Source organism: Bubalus bubalis, chromosome 13, assembly GCF_019923935.1.
Source record: "Bubalus bubalis isolate 160015118507 breed Murrah chromosome 13, NDDB_SH_1, whole genome shotgun sequence".
Taxonomy (NCBI): Eukaryota; Metazoa; Chordata; class Mammalia; order Artiodactyla; family Bovidae; genus Bubalus; species Bubalus bubalis.
The window spans coordinates 57,901,257-57,920,776 of NC_059169.1; the positions used below are offsets into that span (position 1 = coordinate 57,901,257).

At 47.8% G+C, this 19,520-nt stretch overlaps 1 protein-coding gene across 3 annotated transcripts in view; it reads right to left on the minus strand.

Annotated features, from left to right (window-relative positions):
- Positions 1-19,520, minus strand: part of FLT1 (fms related receptor tyrosine kinase 1) — a 206,106-nt gene that overhangs the window by 21,681 nt on the left and 164,905 nt on the right. For all 3 annotated transcript variants that reach the window (XM_044927306.2, XM_006078571.4, XM_044927307.2), the window contains 7 exons: positions 18,811-18,943; positions 12,510-12,614; positions 8,707-8,820; positions 6,975-7,063; positions 2,645-2,801; positions 2,101-2,198; positions 821-943 (listed from right to left, as the gene is read on the minus strand). In XM_044927306.2, the coding sequence (XP_044783241.2) occupies positions 821-943; positions 2,101-2,198; positions 2,645-2,801; positions 6,975-7,063; positions 8,707-8,820; positions 12,510-12,614; positions 18,811-18,943 (819 nt within the window). The remainder of the gene's footprint in view (positions 1-820; positions 944-2,100; positions 2,199-2,644; positions 2,802-6,974; positions 7,064-8,706; positions 8,821-12,509; positions 12,615-18,810; positions 18,944-19,520) is intronic.

Consider the following 19,520-nt stretch of genomic DNA (forward strand, 5'->3'; position numbering starts at 1 on the left):
TGGAAGTGAGGTTAAAGAAAGAGAGAAAGGAGAGAGACAGGGGAGTGTGGTTCTCAGAGTAGAATCCTGGGACTGGCTGAGTCTGCCGCACCTGAAAAGTTGTTAGAGAGAGGCACGTTCTCAGGCCCCACTCAAGACTTTGGAATCAGTTTAACAAGCTCTCTGGATGACCTGTGTGTTCGCTCTGAGAGCCAGGAGCAGAGAGTAGTTGTCTGGGCCCAGACCCAGACATAATGAAGCCTTTAGGGTAAAGGCCAGAGGGGAGAGGACACAGGAGGTCAGCTCTGAAAGTGGAAATAACACTTATTGCCAGAGACGGGAGGGAGGAGAGGCCAGTGTGAGCCAGCAGAGATGCTGGGCAGGAGGGTGGACCCGAGGGGGACGTGATTTCCTCCCCAGTGAGGTCATGTGGACGGCCACCCCCACCCTTTCCTGAGACGTGTACACCTGCCGAATCCATCACCCAGCTTTATCTGAGGGGAAGAGTCCAGGCTGTTCTCCCAGCTGCCTGGGGAACTCCCTCCGGGGGGGCAGAGGAGGGGTTGACATGGGCTCGGCAGGGCTACTGACCAGCAGTCAAGGGTCCAAGGGACAGGAGCTGGGCTGGGGCCAAGGGAAGGACCGGAGGAGGAGAGCAGGGCCTCTCTCAGCCCTGTGCGAGCACCCTTGGGTCCAGAGGCCGTGGGGCCAGCCTGTCTGCACAGGCTGTTGTTTGGGGACCTCTGCCAAGGAAATGTAAATATTTACCAAGGGCTTTGGTCTATGGTTTAGGAATGATAGGGCCCCAATGAGTCAAACAAACATCAAACTTTGGACTTACATCTCCTTTTCTCACATAGTCGGGGTTCTTATAAATATCCCGGGCAAGGCCAAAGTCGCAAATCTTCACCACGTTGTTCTCAGACAAAAGTATGTTTCGTGCGGCCAGGTCCCGATGAATGCACTAGAGTAAAATCAGTGCCATTATCGATGCTGTCTTAATCTCATCCAGGAATTTCCTGCGCCTTCTTGCTGTTCTTAACTCGGGGACTCATGTCACATGCTTCCTTTACATGAAGGGACCAGCTCTCTGTGCACATGGCGTCGCCCCAAACATGAAGCACTTCTCTCTACAAATTCAGACCCCTTTGAGGCCCCCAAGTCAAGGAGTGCCCCGAATCCTCTCTGCCCTGGTGCTGCAGGATGGCATCAGGTAAACAGAGCTGGCCGTCCATTCTCCCAGGGAGTTCGACTTCCCCATAGCCTTTTATCCTGAGCTGCTGAGACCAGATCACCACCCAGCTGGAGTTTCCTAGGAGGACTCCCCTGGGATGAGCTAACAGATGTGGGGCCGTGTACTCTGAGATTCTGACCAGTTCTGGAGGCATGCTAGGGGAAAACATGGAGCATGGATGCTGGGATCATCTAGTCTGAAACCCAGCAAAGCAGCTCTTCTCCTGGAATTAAGATCTACCCACTGGTACCCTACCCACAAGGCTTCCCTGGTGGCTCAGACGGTAAAGAATCCACCTGCCATGCAGGAGTCCTGGGTCAGGAAGATCCCCTGGAGAAGGGAATGGCAACCCACTCCAGTGTTCTTGCCTGGAGAATCCCATGGACAGAGGAGTCTGGTGGGTTACAGTCCATAGAGGTTGCAAAGACTAGGACATGACTTAGCAACTAACACTTTCACTGGTACCCAAGAGTCATTTCTCAAACCTCCTCCCTCACATCAGGACAGACTAAGGAGTGTGTTGTGAAGTTCACTCTACGTTTAAGGACCTGTTGTTGTTTAGTTACTAAGTTGTATCTCACTCTTCTGTGACCCTATGGACTGTAGCCTGGCAGGCTCCTCTGTCCAGGATTTTCCAGGCATGGATGCTGGAGTGGCTTGCCATTTTTTCCTTCAGGGGATCTTCTGACCCAGGAATTGAACCCACGTCTTCTTGAGTGGCAGGCAGATTCTTTACCAATGAGCCACCAGGGAAGCCCATTTAAGGGCCTACATACTAGCAAATATGAGGAAAAGTGAACTTATAGCGAAGGTTTGTGCTTGCCCGTGTGTATATCCACACATCCAGGCCCAGCAAAGAAGCAAAACAGTGAAGAGTGAGAGCTGACCTTTCTGGAGGACAAAAACTCCATGCCTCTGGCCACTTGAAAACTGTAAGAAATCAGATCTTCCATAGTGATGGGCTGCTTGTAGAAGTCGTCAAAATCTGGAAAGTATTAAAACCGAAGCTGTTTGTAAAGGCTCTTGTCAGGCCACCAAATCCCAGTTTATTGGAACAGCATTAGCAAAACATAAAACAAACCAACAAACAGATCAGAGTTCATCTTTGAGAGCATTTCAGTCTCCACATGAATATCCAACATTTTTCCAGGCCTCTAGCCCGGTTTGCCCAAGTGTTGGGGGGTGGGGACAGGGGGCAGGAGGATGATCCATTAAGACACAAAGGCCTGGGGGGAAGACAATTGTACAGTTCCCTGTCAAAATTAGTAACTCTGGAAATAATCTAAATTCAAATCTTATCTCCCCAGGACATTAGCCTTCGAGTCTCTCACGGATGTTTATTAGGGTGATAAATAAGAAAAAAATTTCAGAGATGCACAGTGTGTTGTAAAAATATCTCAGACTGGAGGACAGGAAGGAATTAATACCTACCCTCCTCTTCCTCAACATCACTGAGACTTTTATCTTCCTGAAACCCGGAGCTTGCGAAGCTCTCGCTGCTGGTAACGCTGTCTAGTCTTTGTTTCTCGCCCTGCTCCAGGTCTGGCTCCATTTTTTCTTTCTTAGGCTCCACGTGTAAGGCTGCATCCTTTTAAGAGACCAAGGAAGACAGTGATGAAAGGGACGGTACAGCAGCAGGGAGACTGGGCCCTCAGGCCAGCGATTGCCTGTGTTGGGAGGATGTCCTCTGAGAGAAGGGCTAGTGAACTAGTAGCCGGCTGCCCCCTGGGGGTGGGAAGTCTTCCACTCTTGCCTGGGCTTCTGGGTAGCATCTCAGGTGGGATAAAGGAATATTCACAGCGGCTGCTGTTTACTGAGCACTTACTCTGCGAGCCAGCACACTAAGAGTCTTAGGTACGCTTTCTCGTTTAATCTTTCCAACAGTTTTACAAAGTAGCTCTTACAATACATGAAGGAATACATTTCAGAGAAGTCAAATAATCAAAGTCACATGCGGCTGATAGACGGCAAAGCTTGAACCCAGGTCTGGCCAACTCCATTCTGTGCCTGTAAGCACTTTTCCATCCTGTGCGCCATCTTGGGAAAGATATGGAATGATGGAAAAGGGTCCCCAGTCAACCCGAGACCACGCTTTATAATCCCCAGTGGGAGTAATAAGAGGAGGCTGCAGTTACCAATGTGTCTGGTTTCCTTGGAGAAGGAGGGAACGTGACCATTTCTTCTTCTCCCCTCCATTCAAAGATGTAGCCTGATCCTAACAAAGGCAGAAAATGCCTTTCATTCTTAACTGGGCATCTGAGCCCTGGAGTGTATCCAACTCTTTCATTAAGTGGGTGATCTTGAGTAGCGAACCACCTTGCTTTTCTGAGATTTCCTTTTCCACATCTGAAAAGCTCTATCGTCTTATGTATGGACTCACAGGAGTTGTTGGTTTTGGGTGGAACCAGAAAAGATGGGTATCATCTTTAGTAATTCATCTAATTGCTGTGATTCTAGAAACAGCACTCTCAGTGGCTTCGTGAGTCCACCGTGTACCTGGCTCAGGGGTGGCTGTCGGGGGACTGGGGTTCAAAGGCGTCCCCTGAACCACCTGTGCTTTGTGGCCGGGCTGGCTCCCCATCCTTCCTTGGTTTTTCCTGGAAGCATCACTACGTGGGAGTGGTCCGTCCACTAGAGGGCGTAGTGGGAGCAAGCAGAGGACAGACACGACAGCTTCAGCCCCCAAAACCTTGGAAGCGCAGAGGGTCTCTAGGCTCCTGCCCCTGGAAAGAGACCCTCTTGTGCCTGCAGCAGAAGGGAGTTAATCCTCAGAGTGAACCCCCGCTGCCATCCAGGTGACCCACCTGAGAGCAGGTAAAGAATGTTAACTCTGGTTACTGTATGGCCCTGAGGCAGTTAGATTTGATTCTGCTCAGCTGGGGACTGAAATTTTATTTCCCACACGACCCTTTCCAGGACAGAAGTGGGCAGGGGAAGGTGCTGGGGTGAAAAGTTCTTGACTCTTTGGCAAAGCTCCAGGGACCGTAACTCAGACTCCCCCACCCCACCCCCGCTTCCCCACTCCTGGTAAATGGTATATTTAGCTCTGCTCATTGGTAACTGTTTCTGGTAAATAAAGGTTGATTTACTGAACTTTTGGGACTCTGACAGAATCCATTGGATTTATTACAAATAATATTTAAAGATCCTAGTGAATTTATTTGGAAAATGAAATAGCCCATTTCGATTCAGCCTTTCGGTTTTTCCTTCACCTTCTCTTTATATGTCTTTAGGTTCCAAATGTGAAATACAGCTGTGTGTTTTCCACGAAAACACTGAGCTCCACCAACAGGGAGGTGAATCATTAAATATAGCCTGAGAAGGAAGCAGGCTCTTCAAACAAAGGAGGTACGAACGCAAACGTTCCATCCTGCCCAGGTCCCTGGGGTATTCTTGCTGGCTTAGTTCTTCCTGAAGCCAGCCCAGGATTTCAGGACTGAAGAGAAGTTGTACAACTCTCAGTCCAGGGTACCATTCTCCACTTTTTCTTATGTTTTTTTCCCCTCTTCTTACCCAGGACAGTGCATGGAAAAAGTATTGAAGGGACATTAGAAGAGCTGGGTTCTTTCTCCTTGACTTTATCTTTTGCCAAGTTCATGTCCTTAAGGCAACTGCTGGACTTTCTAGGCACGTCTGTGATGTGAGTATGGACTAGCTGATCACAAAGATCCCTTTCGGCTTTAAGATTCTTATCATGTTATTTTTCAGTTGCTAAGTCGTGTCCAACTCTTTGCAACTCCATGGACTGCAGCACGCTAGGCTTCCCTGTCCTTCAGTCTCCCAGACTTTGCTCAAACCCATGTCCATTGAGTCGGTGATGCCATCCAACCATCTCATCCTCTGTCATCCCCTTCTCCTCCCGCCCTCAGTCTTTCCCAGCATCAGGGTCTTTTCCAATGAGTCAGTTCTTCCCATCAGATGGCCAAAGTATTGGAGCTTCAGTTTCAGCATCAGTCCTTCCAATGAATATTCAGGGTTGACTTCCTATAGGATTAACCATCTCCTTGCAGTCCAAGGCACTCTCAAGAGTCTTCTCCAGCACCACAATTCAAAAGTATCAATTCTTCAGCGCTCAGCCCTCTTTATGGTCCAACTCTCACATCTGTACATGACTACTGGAAAAACCATAGATTTGACTAGACGGACCTTTGTCAGCAAAGTGATGTCTTTGCCCTTTAATATGCCATCTGGGTTTGGGCTTCCCTGGTGGCTCAGACAGTAAAGAATCTGCCTTGCCATCATCTTTTAAGATACGAGAGACTAAGTGATTTGTGCATGTCTGGGTCTATATGGAGAGAGGGGGAGGGAGAGAGAGAGAGATGGGGAGAGAGAAATTTATCAAGATGACTTGACATTTAGATAGATGGCTAGTAGATTTAATCTCTATCACTGCACACAGTGGGATCAAATAGTCTCTGTGCTTGCCACAAAAAGAGTGTGATATATTAGCACAGAAAGAAAGAGGTTTTTTTTTTTTTTGCTTCCTTGTTGTCTCTCGGCTTTATGGGAGTGTCATTGCTTTACAATATTAAATTAATTTCTGGGAAAAAACAACAACAACAACAACTTCTTTTAAAGGAAAAAGCAGAGACTGTGTTTTAAGCTTAGTCATTGACGGTGTTGACTGAGGAAAAGCACAACCTCAGAACCGTGAGTCAGGTTTATTTAGGGTCTTTCTGAGGACTGTGGTCTGGGAGTAGCCTTGCAGAGAGCTCTGAGGTGCTAGGGGAGGTCCGTTTACACGTGATTCTGGTCAAGATAGTGCGTGCAACCCAGAACATACGCAGGCGGAAGGCTGCTGCTAGTCCCAGGGAACAGATACCTTAGTTAATGGTTTCAGGGCTTTTCTGACTAGGAAAGAGAAAAAAAATACAGGTTCCTAAAAAATTTCTCCTGTGAAAATATGTGACTATCTGAAGGCCTGTTCTGCTAGTTTTCCCAGGGCACAGATTGCCTTATTTCTAATCTCCACCTGAACTCCTTTCAGAGTGTTTTAAAGGTCAGCAAAAGATCCTCTGGAGGAGAAAATGGCAACCCACTCCAGTTTTCTTGCCTGGAAAATGCCATGGACAGAGGAACCTGGTGGGCTACCATCCATGGAGATGCAAAGAGTCAGACACGACTGAGCGACTGAGAACAAAGGTGAGCGACTGCAGTGGCTGATGACTCGGTCCTTATAGAGCCAGATGGAAAGCTAGCAACATTTCTTTAGTTGGCAATGGAAAAATACATTTTCTTGTTTTATGCTATTATTTTTGTTGTTCAGTTGCTCTGGTTGTGCCTAGCTCTTTGCAACCACATGGACTGCAGCACATCAGGCTTCCCTGTTCTTCACCATCTCCTGTAGTTTGCTCAAACTCATGTCCATCGAGTCGGAGATGCCATCCAACCATCTCATCTTCTGTCACCCCCTTCTCCTCTTGCCTTCAATCTTTCCCAGCATCAGGGTCTTTTCCAATGAGTCAGTTCTTCCCATCAGGTGGCCAGAGTATTGGAGCTTTAGCTTCAGCATCAGTCTTCCTCATGAATATTCAGGGTTGATTTCCTTTAGGATTGACTAGTTTGATCTCCTTGCAGTCTAAGGGACTCTCAAGAGTCTTCTCCAACACCATAATTTGAAAGCATCAGTTCTTTGGTGCTCAGCCTTCTCTATGATCCAACTCTCACATCTGTACATGACTACTAGACATGACTATGCTGCTATAGCCTGAATGGAAACTCAATTCTTTGTTGAAAAATCCCCAACCCAGAAGTTCCTTACCTTGTTGAGAAAGAATAAGGCCCGTTTGCTCTTGAGATAGTTGGAGAGATTTCCATATTTGCAGTATTCAACAATCACCATTAGGGGCCCTGCAACCAAAGCAACACAAGCTCAGCCAGTCATCTGCCAGCTTCGGTAGGCCTGGAGGTCTCACACTGGCTTGTTTTTATGTTAGCAAGTTCTGGGGGAATCCCTGGGTTGGGAAGACCCCTTGGAGAAGGGAATGGCTACCCACTCCAGTACTCTTGCCTGGAGAATCCCATGGATAGAGGAGCCTGATGGGATACAGTTCATAGGGTCACGAAGGAGTCAGACATGATTTGGTGACTAACATTTTCTGGGAGATGCAACTTAGGAGTGAGATTTCTTTTTCAATTGAACCTGAGAAAGAGTTTAAAAATACAAGAGTAGACATGGGGGAGGAGTATGGGGAAGAAGCAGAAAAAAAAGAAGAGTAGTAGAAGAGAGAGAACTTTGAGGAGGGCAGTTGGGGCAAGGTCAGGGCTCTGCCTGTGACTGGCACCACCCTCCCTGCCCCCAGCCTCGGGACATCACCCCTTCTCCCAGGTCCTGTCTGGCCTGACTTCTCTACTCTCCCCCTCCCCTCCCCTGGGGTGTCTGCATGGAGACTGCCTTGGGGATTTCGAGATCGAAAGTGGGGATCAGCCAATTTATAAAGGAAGAGAAGATAAATATTTGAGGCTCAGTAGGCCACACAACCCTGGAGAAGGGAATAGCAACCCACTCCAGTATCCTTGCCTGGAAAATCCCATGGACAGAGGAGCCTGGCAAGCTACAGTCCATGGGGTTGCCAAGAGTTGGACACGACTGGAGTGACTAAGCAGCAGGCCACACTTCTACTCAAGTCTGCCTCTGTAACCTGAGAGCGGCTTGGATGACACCCTTGAGTGACTGTGTTTCAACTTTACAAACTCAGGGATTTGAATTTCATAACATTATCCCATGTCACAAAATATACTTCTTTTGCCCGCCCGCCCACCCCCCCCCCCACCCTGCCCCATCCCCCAGCTGTTTCAAACAGTCAAATGTAGCCCACAGGCTGACCAGCCGTGGCTTGCCAACTTCTGGTCAAAAGAAGCAAGAGGGCTGGGAAGGGAGGAGACCCCAGAGCTGCACTGCGGGTCCCTGGGTGCCCTGAAGTCTTCCCCCAGGCCCCTCGGTCCTCCCCACCACTCATCCAACCAGGCTCAAGGCCTGGGGGAAGAACAGTATCAGGCTCTGGATCAAAGAAGACGTGGCCCCAGAGGGGCTCCTGGCTGCGGGCCCTGCCCTGGGGGAGGTTGGAAAGGCCTGTGGGAGCCTCGGTCATGACACAGCCCAGTCCCTGCACTTGGCCTGGGTGGGTGAGGCCTGTCTGAAGGCCATGGCTGGCCCCTCCTTCTCTTGGGATCCTTCCTGGAGCCATCCCTTCCCTTGGAGGAAGCTTCTGGAATGCCCACCTTCTGCGAGTTTACCTCGGCTCCCATCATGGGTGTCCTTCTGGGTCTGGTTCATCAGAACCAGACAGGTCTCAAAGGGAGTCTTTCTGTTTGGAACCTTTAAGGTAAACATCCAGGGAAGGCATTTCCAGGATGGGAGCCCCTTCCATCCTGGGACAGACTGCTCCGGACCACAGGAGGCCGTCTTCCAGGGGGTGGAGGGAAGGGTAGGAGGACAGAGAAGCTGCCCTGGCGTGTGAACCCGGAGAAGAGCAGCCCCCCCTCCCACCTACCTCCTTGCTTGGTGCAGGCTCCCAGCAGGTTGACGACGTTCAGATGGTGGCCGATGTGGGTCAGGATCTTGAGCTCGGTCATCAGAGCCTTGTACTCGCTGGCCGTGGCCCCCTCTGTGTGAGGGGTAAGGGAGAGTTAGGACGACGGGACAGTGGGGCTCTCTCCTCGAGGGCGGCCCTCCTCCCCTCGGAGGTGAGCGGCTCTCAGCTCTCACTGCACGGACTTCCCCACGCTCTGCAGAAAGGCTGGTCTCCAGCCTGTTTTCACTCCTCCACCCTCTTGAGCCAGCATCCTCTGGGCTACAGTGAGGCTGGAGTGGTGTGGGGTCAGTTACTGGACATCGCTCTGGGTGGACCAGGTCCCGAGGGTCAGGTGCTGACTCGGAGCTGGGCACCTGGTGGGAGCGCCCTGTGGGAGCGCCCACCCAAGGCTTCTTTCTGTCAGAACCAGGCCCAGCTAGAAGCTTCCAGGCAGGTATGCGCCCACATCTCCTCTTTTTCTCACTTTCCCCACTTTGAGAATTACAAAGGAGAGGCACAGAGGGGCCTGCAAGGGCAGAGAGGCCCCTGCTGTAAACATCTCTTCTGTGTGTTATGTTCTCCCTGTAACCTCTTCCTCCCTGGATTCCTCAAGGTTATCTCAAGTCAGGAGGGTCCGTAAGCATCTGACTTCAGCTTCATTCTCAGAGATAAACAACGTCAGTCTAAGAATTAGCAGAGTCTAAGGCCTAGATTAACTTTGTCCTGTCTGTCTGTTCTTATTGCTTAACTTATAAAGCATTAACAAATTTCAAATTATGTTTAAAGTTTAAAATAAGTCATATTGGCTTGCTTTAAAATATTTCAACAATATGATGTTTATGGAGTAAAAAGTGAAAGTCATCCCAATCCAGTTACCTTTTTTTTAAAAAAAGAAACCCAGTTACCTTTTTAGAAGTAACCACTGTTAATCACTTGGAGTTTCAGACCATTTTCTATGCATTTATAAATATATGTAGCCAATCAAAAGTCTTTTTTGTTTGTTTACATAAATGGAATCATATATTAAAATATAAAAGCAAATGTGATGTATATAATTTGCTTTCCCCCCTTTTAAATGTGATGGACTTTTCTCATTCTTTTAAATTGATTAATGGCATTCCTGACATTTAGATGGTCTACAGTTGTGTTTTGTTTTTGCCATTACAAATATTCTTTAATAAACAGCCTGTGATCTTTGTGCTCGTGTGTGTTTCTGTAGGACAGTCCTAGAAGTGAGTGGAAGGCTGTGCGTTTCACATTGTGGTGGATATTGGAATGGAATTTCATAAGCACAAGTCATTTTTTAATAATAACCAGATAAACACTAGAAGCCTCCCAGTGGAGTTGGGATTGGCTCAGAGTAGATGCTCAACAAATATTCGTTAGACAAATAAACAACATGATTACTCTTCTCATCTCAGACATGGGCTTAAGGCCCAGAAAGGTTAAAGGTTTTGCTCAAGGGCACTTGGAAAGAGCTTCTGAGTCATGGCCTTTGGTTGACCTTCTGCCTTTCCAGTGTCTCCTAGAAACAGATGGCCAACCAACTTAAACAAGAAAGCTTGAATGAAAATAGTGTTTTAGTGATGTTATATAGTGGGTGATTTGGCAATCTCTTGCAGTCAAGGCTGCTGGCTTAAAAAAATGATAAGCCTTTATTAAGATATTATACACACTATTTTTGTATTGCATAGAACAGATTCTCTGGGCCTTTAAAGAAAATCTCAAGTCAGAATTTCCCCCTCAAATTCATGCTTCCACGCCCTGATGCCCCTTTGGCACAGAGGGAAAACCAGGTTCTTTGGCTCAGATTTTTCCATTTATAGGCAGGGTCATGGCTTTTATCTTGGGCCTATAATAGACAAGCATGGGCAGCTGATTTGCCCCTTCTAGCATCTTATTCCTCAGCTAGTTTTGTCTCCCTGTGTGTGGTCGTAAGCAGGGAGGCAAAACTAGCTAAGGAAGAAGATGCTTTCAGATTTAGTGTCAGCTTATCTCAAGGCTGGATACCAGCTTGCCTCCAAAACACAGACCAGAATCATTTTCAGGATTTTGGAGCAATGGATCATTTCTAGAAGGCAGCCCTTCTGTAGCACTGAGGTGTGTGTGTGTGTGGTCAGGGGGATGAGCCTTGCACCCGAACTCTTACTTTTGCATGGTTGAGTTGTGTGGCCTTGCAGAGGCTACTTAACCTTTCTGGGTGTTGGTTCTTTTTCTGCAAACTGAGATAATAAAATCTACCTCACAGAAGCTCTAGAGAGAAAAATAAGAAAAGTGACAATTTCATGCAATTCAAGCTACCATATTAAAGTATATAGGGTTGGCCAGAAATTTCATTTGGGTTTTTCCATAACCTAATACCTAGTCTGGTGCTTTCTCGCATAGAAGATGTGTTGATGCCTTTTCTCTTTAGACCCTGGGATTGGGGGTGTCCAGGGTGGGGTGCTGGAATGCAGGATGATCTCAGAAATGCCTGTGATCATCTGGGTAGTTCCCCTTGAACAAATCCTCCTGTTTCGTGGATGCAAAACTCCTTTCTCCTGGCTACCTTCAGGCTTTTTGTAGAGCTTTATCAGAGCCGTCACTCGACAGGCTTTTGAAATGGAAAATATCACCACATGGGGCTTTCTGCAGTGACGGTGTCAGCGCTGGATGAAGGTGAAGGCTTTGCCATCCCCCCCGCAGCGAGTGGGTCTCTCAGCTGGACTCTGCCAGCTACCTGCTTGGCTGAGAGCAGAGCTTCCTGTGCCTGAAAACCCCCTGGCAATGTGTCAGCAACGCTGGAAAGCTGAAAACTGCCCTGTGGGCTTTCAGTCCTGTTTCTTTCGGTTTGGGATTCTTTCGGTTTGGGAACCTTAAAATGCATCGAAGTAACATGACCATTTCATCACAATGAAGAAGTGTTTTCTGCACTTTAAAGCAGAGGTCCCCAACCTTTTTGGCACCAGGGGCCAGTTTTGTGGAAGATAATTTTTCCATGGACTGGGGGAAAGGGGAGGAGATGGTTTCAGGATGATTCATGTGCATCACATTCATTATGCACTTTATTTGTGTTATTACTACATCGGCTCCACCTCAGATCATCAGATGGTAGATTCTGGAGGTTGGGGACCCCTGCAGTGGGGAGCTGTGTGTCTTGGAGATGTTTGGTTTATGAGATTTTCAGTGGTTTTCATTTTCACTCCATCTTAGGGTGGTGGTTGTAAATCGCTTTGTCATTTGACCCACCTCCCAGTGCTTCACAGAGTGATAGTATTGTCAACGTAGAAAGATAATTTGTTTATTTGTTTTTAAATCTCTAAAGAGGAAATGTTTTATGGACAGGACTTGATCCTATAAAATAGCTTGACGTTCTGATCAACTCACTCGTTCTAGCTTCATTGTCTTTATGGTGAGCTCAAGCCCCAGCTGAGCCTTTGAGATTTAGACATACAGCCAAGTTTCCATTGTAATGTCATAGGGGACCGCTCCAAAAATTCATACCTGTGGTTACTGTGAGCTTAGGTCCCTGGTAGCCTAGAAGAGTTTGAGACGTGGTAGGAGAAACATCTTTGATGGAAATCATTTTCCCATGGATACTGCTGGACTGTTTCACTTACAAGGTTTATTTTGAGCTCTTGGTGGCCTCATGGAAAGCTCCAGAGGTCAAGGGTCTTCCAGCAGAAGAAAGTTATGTGGCCAGAGCAGACATGGCCTCTGTCTGCTGCTAGGCCACATTCCACTAGTACCAACACACAGGGAACGTAATGGGGAAGTTGAAAGCCCAGTTAGAGCATCCATACCTTTCAGCATCTTTACAGCCACAGTCCGGCAGGTGGGTGATTTCTTGATGCCGAACGCCGATGCTTGCACCACTTTTCCAAAAGCCCCTCTTCCGAGTGACTTGCCTACAATGGAAAGAAGATGGTTTGTTTGCCAAGGCAGCAGTATCGGTTTAAGTCTTTTTCAGGAAGAAAGGGTCTTTTCCCTATGTGTGTATGTGTGGCATGTAGCTTTGAAGGGAATCTCCAATGAACAGACCCCAAATGGGTTAGGGACACATTTATGTGGTATCTTCCTTCCAACTCTTTACTGCACTGCCATGTGGCCCTTGCCCTGTACAGCGAGGCTAGGACCTTCCAGGACATTTGGGGCAGCTGTATGGCCCGTTTTCTTTTACACAGTCCCTCTCCAGGGGGAGAGGCTACAGAATCTGCAGTTGGTTTTTTCCATCGTCTGATAACATCATTACCACAAAAATTCCCCTATGTTTAAACTAAACCCCTTTTCTTGCCACTTAAGCTTATTTCTTCTGACCCGTGTTTCAGCAAAGGGAACAGACTGACAAGGGTGGTTACTGCTATTGGCTATAATGATGCGTCAGAGCTACCAAAAAATCACTTAAGGCATTTCTCAGACTTCCTTGCCAGGCAGAATATTTTTAACGTGTCTTTACATGATGATTACAAATCTTTGTGGTTCAAAACATGCGCCCCTCAACCCCGGGTAGCAATTTGTTTCACCACAGGAGAGGTGGTTGCCAAGTGCAATAACAAAGTTTGAGGTTTCATTCGTGGTTTCCGTGGTATGTTATGTTCTAATGACTGCTACCACATTTGTTTGTTTCCTTCACCCTTGAACGAAACCACTAGACTCAAAGGGGCAAGAACCATGCCTGAATCTTCCCAGAACCTGGTGCATGGGGCATCAGGGTCCCTGTGCATTAGTACAGAAGGGAGAGGTGCATTTGGGAGTTTGTGAGATGCTCAAACCAAGTCTCTTACAGTCCTAAGTTAACTGGAGGGGCCCGTGGGATGCACAGCTGAACAATGCTCTGTGAGGAGGGCATCTCTCCCCTTTTTTGATCAGTGCTTCCTTCTTCATCTCCAGGACACAGGTAGATGACTCCAACCTGTCCAGTAGGAAACCAGTACCCCTCAATCGTGGTATGGCAGAAGAAAGAGTGAGCCAAAGAAGTCACCTGTTGTTCTTTGGGGGCAGAGCTGTGGAGTAGGGGAAGCCAACAAAATGCTTCTGATGAAAATTAAATCCTGGTTCGGTTCAGTTCAGTTCAGTCGCTCAGTCATGTCTGACTCTTTGCTACCCCATGGACTGCAGCATGCCAGGCCTTCCTGTCCATCACCAACTCCCGGAGTTTACTCAAACTCATGTCCATCGAGTTGGTGATGCCATCCAACCATCTCATCCTCTGTCGTCCCCTTCTCCTCCTGCCTTCAATCTTTCCCAGCATCAGGGTCTTTTCAAATGAGTCAGCTCTTCACATCAGGTGGCCAAAGTATTGGAGTTTCAGCTTCAACATCAGTCCTTCCAATGCACACCCAGGACTGATCTCCTTTAGGATGGACTGGTTGGATCTCCTTGCAGTCCAAGGGACTCTCAAGAGTCTTCTCCAATACCACAGTTCAAAAGCATCAATTCTGTGCTCAGCCTTCTTTGTAGTCCAACTCTCACATCCATACATGACTACTGGAAAAACCATAGCCTTGACTAGATGGACCTTTGTTGGCAAAGTAATGTTTTTGGTAGTCAGTGTTAATTTAACACAGCACCTCTGGCCCCACTTCTTTCTCGGTCTGTTCTGATAATGTGTTTTCAGTGAGCTAACTTTCCTCTCTCCCTCCTTTCCTTCCCAAAGGACACAGTTTGTTATTTGTTAAGATTCCTGGAAAGTTTGTAATGAAGCTCTCCTTGTCCTCATCCCACTGGAACCTTTATACTTGCATGCACAACTCCTCGGTATCAAAGTATCCTCACCTGCCTCAACTTAGAGTCTTCCACTGCCCACCCCCCAGCATCCAGTAAGGACGTGGGAAGAGCTCTGTCACGTGTCATCAGAGGCGTCTCCCTGCCTGGGTCTCACGGGGACGCTGGTAAGATGACACTCCTCCCCGTGTCAGAGGGGTACCTGTCATGCTGACAGAGATCCTCCTCCCAAGGCATGCTCATGGGCCAGGATACAGTCTCTGCTTCCTTCTTCAGATCAAAGTGTCCAATAATTAGCGAAATCAGGGCTTCTCTCTTACATACAAGAGTGTCAAGTGGACCCTGAAATGGGATACGGGAAGCACGCTGGCAAATGCCTTCCCCAGATTTGTAAAAATTGGTGTTTTCTGATTAGAGGCTTAATCCTTGCTTTCATAGGGTAAAAGAACACCTTTTCTTCTGCATCACCTTCTATTGTCTCCTGTGAAAATTGTCCTGAGCCTGAAACAGATAAAGAGCATCTCTGTCTTGGGTACCTGTCCACAGACTCCTGCTTGTCTGGGGCAGGCCGCGTCTTTTTCATCCCCACACCTCCAGCCCCCACGCATTCCCTTCCTTGTCAGCACAAAACACTTCCCGTCTTCCAATGGGAAGGTGCCCTGTCGGACATGATGTCAACTTCTGTGGGTTGAGGACTTTGCCTTGACCGGTGAGAACGAACCTGTTCTCACTTGACTTCCTTCAGATTTTTCATTTATTCTCTTGGAAGCTGACTGTCACCTCGTAAAACAGCCTGAAGCTCTTACAGGCTCTTTAATCGTTTGATACATCGCGGTCTTCTGGCGGACCCACAATTCCAGTGTCAGGGGAGCCCTGCCACGCTGGACTTGACCTCGCTTTGTCCTTCTTTTCCCTTAATCCTCCTTGGTGCTACCTGGATGCCACTAGCTAGCTTGGAAAAGTGCTGGGTCATTGTTATGGAATGGAATACTACCGGGATCTCCTGTGAGAGGGACTGGTTAGGGTCCCTGGACATGGAGGGTGGCTGGGGAGAGCAGAGCAGCCTGGAGCTGAGCCCTTCTTGGCATCCAGGCTGGTCTTCCAGGAGGCAGAAGCAGCCCAGGCTCAAGCCACTCACCAGATTTCAGACATCCTGTGTGCTTTCCCATGGTAGGTAATTCTGACTTTATCTTCCAATGGGAAGATCCCCTGTTTGACATGATCTCAACTTCTGTGATAAATATACAGGAGTTGAATTTTCTCCCAGCTTTGGTGAGGAATCACTAATAAAATAAGTTTCTTTAGTTCTGGATTCCAGGAATTTCAGTGGTAGCAATACTCTGGACCCAACCCCAGCCCTGTCTGTCTCTCAGATGCTATCACTTCCAGCTTCTCTCACCAGGGCTGCGGTCGTAACCCAGAGGGAAGACACAGCTGAAATCAGAAGCCATTTGGTCTGTGTGTTTCTCTATATTTGTAACCCATTATTACTCTCGCATCAAACCAACTTTTCCTCTTCATCCATCCAGACATCATTTTGGTTACTTTCACTTGTCAGACGTGACTTCAGATTGTTCTGTTATCTACTTGGCTTAAGAAACACATTTGGGCCTCTCTGCTCCCATAGAAGTGGGGTGAGGCTTCCCCTGGCCCTTGGAGCCACACTCGGCACTGAAAGGCCAAGCTGGTTTGTCTGACACACTTACTCTCACCCATCAGAGACACTCGCATGCCTGTCAGCTGAATTATTGCATCTGGCAACTCTGGGAGGGAAGAGAACTATAAGATCTCTAGCACGGAGCATCTTCTGAAATGGGCTTATCTAAACCCACAGAGCCCCGGGGGGAATTCTGGTTCACAGTCTACCTCGATGGGCCATCAAGGATCATAGTGGTCCTAGGCCAAGGAATGAAGGAATGGGACGGAAAGCTCTTGCATCCTGTACAGAAGCATGTCTGCTTGTGACTAATACCTTTGGAAAGCAGTGTGGCCTGAGAATGGCTTACAGTTGTGGGGAAATCATCACATATTCCTGCCAAGGTCACTGGGGGTGGGGGTGGGGGGGTCTGGGCCAGCTGCCATGTAATTTAGACTTACAGAAGGAACTCATCTGGTATACCACCTGCCCCGAACTACTCTAAATTTAGTTGACCCCCACACTGTCCCCATCAGCAGTCATTGCTGGCTTTCGCCTGTCTTTCCAGCATTTTTTTTACTGATTTTTTTTTTTTTTAACTGATTTCCAATTTTCTCCCCCAAGCCAAACAGCACACATTCTTGGGGCCAACCAAGTCTTCTTTCTCATATAGGGAGAAATAAAGGTGGAATCAAGCCCAGTTCAGTGCAGTTCAGTTCAGTTGCTCAGTCGTGTCTGACTCTTTGCGACCCCATGAATCGCAGCCCAAGAGAACGACAAGAAAATCCCTCCGTCCCCTCCCCTCCCCCCATACAGTCTGTGTGTCGGGGAGGGGCGGCTTTGCGACTGCGTTTGTAACAAGAGCTCTGCACCGAGTAACAAGCGCCGCTGGCTCCACGATCTCTCCCTAGTTCCAAATACTAATGATTCCTCAGAAGCCACTGTCTGAGTATCTGGAGTCTTGGCGGCTCCTGTTGTTCTGTAGCTCCTGGGCTGAAGAGTAACGTGCATTGTGACCTCTGAGCTGGAGGGACTTGGGGGCTGAGCTGGAGGGAAAGCACATTACCTGGTGTTGACAGCATCCCTGTTACCTGGGAAACAGCAATCTTCCCTTTCTGTCAGTGGAGCATAAACATGAAAGAGAAGGGCTTTCTTCTCTGTGTTGGCCATTTCAGACACCCAGGGAAATTCAAAGTATGTAACTTATAGATTCGTGCAACGGGGCTTTTTGATCCGCAGTTGTGCCAAGCACCAGCTTTTTCACCAAGTACTCGGTTTCCCTGCACCTCCCCATTCTGAATTGTGTTCCAGGTCACCACTTTCTAATTTTTAAAAAAATTTTATTTATTTTTAATTGGAGAATAATCGCTTTACAATGTTGTGTTGGTTTCTGCCATACATCAACATGAAGCAGCCATAGATGTACCCGTGTCCCCTCCTTCTTGAACCTCCCTCCGAGCCCCTACCCCATCCCGCTCCTCTAGGTTGTCACAGAGCACCAGGTTGAGCTCCCTGTGTCCTGTGGTAAATTCCCACTAGTTGTCTATTTTATACATGGTCATATATGGATTTCCAGCTACTCTCATTTTGTCCCACTCTTTCCTTCCCCTGCTGTGTCCACAAGTCTCTATGTCTGCATCTCCACTGCTGCCCTGTGAACAGGTTCATCAGTACCATCTTTCTAGATTCCATATATATGTGTTAATACATGGTATTTGGGTTTCCCTCACTCAGATGGCTAAGAATCTGCCCTCAGTGCAAGAGACACGGGTTTGCTCCCTGGGTTGGGAAAAACCCTGGAGAAGGGAACGGCTATCCACTCCAGTATTCCTGCCTGGGAAATCCCATGGACAGAGGAGCCTGGCAGACTAAAGTCCATGGGATCGGGGCTTCCCAGGTAGGGCTAGGGGTAAAGAACCCACCTGCCAATATAGGAGATGTAAAAGACGTGGTTTCATTCCCAGGTGAGGAAGATCCCCTGGAGGAGGACATGGCAACCCACTCCAAAATTCTTGCCTGGAGAATCTCATGGACAGAGGAGCCTGGAGGGCTACAGTCCACAGGGTTGCAAAGAGTTGGACAAAACTGAAGTGACTTAGCATATATGATACTTGTTTTTCTCTTTTTGACTTACTTCACTCTGTGTAAGAGGCTCTTGGTTCATCCACTTCACTAGAACTGACTCATTCATTCCTTTTAATGGCTCAGTAATATCCCATTGTATGTATGTACCACAACTTCTTTATCCATTCATCTGTCAGTGGACCTCTAGGTTGCTCCCATGTCTTGGCTATTGTAAATAGTGCTGCAATGAACACTGGGGCACATGTTCACCATTTTCTCATCCACAGAAGTTCTGTTATTTAACAGTGCCTATAAGACGCTGCTGAAACTAATCGCTCCCTTCCCCTTCACTTTATCTGCTCTCATGTCTGTGTCCTTCTCCCTTCGAGGGGATGGACTCAAGCACCTTTGCATCCCTACCACTGAGATGGGTGTCAGCTGCTCGGTGAAGATGCCTGATGACTGCTGAAAGAAGGGACAGGTGCTGCCTTGTCCCTTTGACTTGCTGTCTCACCATTCCAGAGAATTCTTTATCTCTGTGTCCATCTCCCTTGCTGGTTTTTGAGCAACTAGAGGGTAGAATCCTGCATCTAGTTACTTCTGCTTCCCTCAGAGCACAGTGTTTTGTGGGCCGTGGGTGCTTGGTGCAGGTTTAGGAATCCAGGGAACAAATACATTACCCAGTTTAAGTCTCTCCCGGGCAAACTCCCACTTGCTGGCATCGTAAGGGAGCCGATCGCACTGCTCATCCAGGGGAACTTCATCCGGGTCCATGATAATTGACAGGTAGTCAGCTTTAATCTCAGAAGACGACTAAGGAATAAAGAGATCTCAGAGTCACCAACCAGGGAACAACTTAAACCCAGATATGTAATGTAAAACAATACTTGGCATCATCAGCTCCTGTTTTGGTTCGTTGGGTTGAAACCACATGGTCAGGAGCAGCACGTGCCCTCTGCATGCACGTAGATGCATCACACGCGAGCATGCGATTTCCATCAAGCCACTCCTTACTCATTTCACAGTGCGTTTCTCTGGTACCTGTTTCGGACCAAATGCACCCAGATTCTGCAGTGACCTTAATGCTTTTTCTCAAACAGTGATCAGAAACTCTCAGGTGGCTCAGTGGTAGAGAATCCAGCTGCCAATGCAGGAGATGTGGGTTGATCCCTGGGTGGGGAAGATCCCCTGGAGAAGGGAAGAGCGGCCCACTCCAGTATCCTCGCCTGGGAAATTCCATGAACAGAGGAACCTGATGGGCTACAGTCCATGGGGTCACAAAGAGTCAGACAGGACTTAGCGACTAAACCACTACCAAGCAGTGATCACATAATAATTCTTCTCTGAAAATATGCAAAGTATTTTAATAAAATCATTCCAAACAATGACT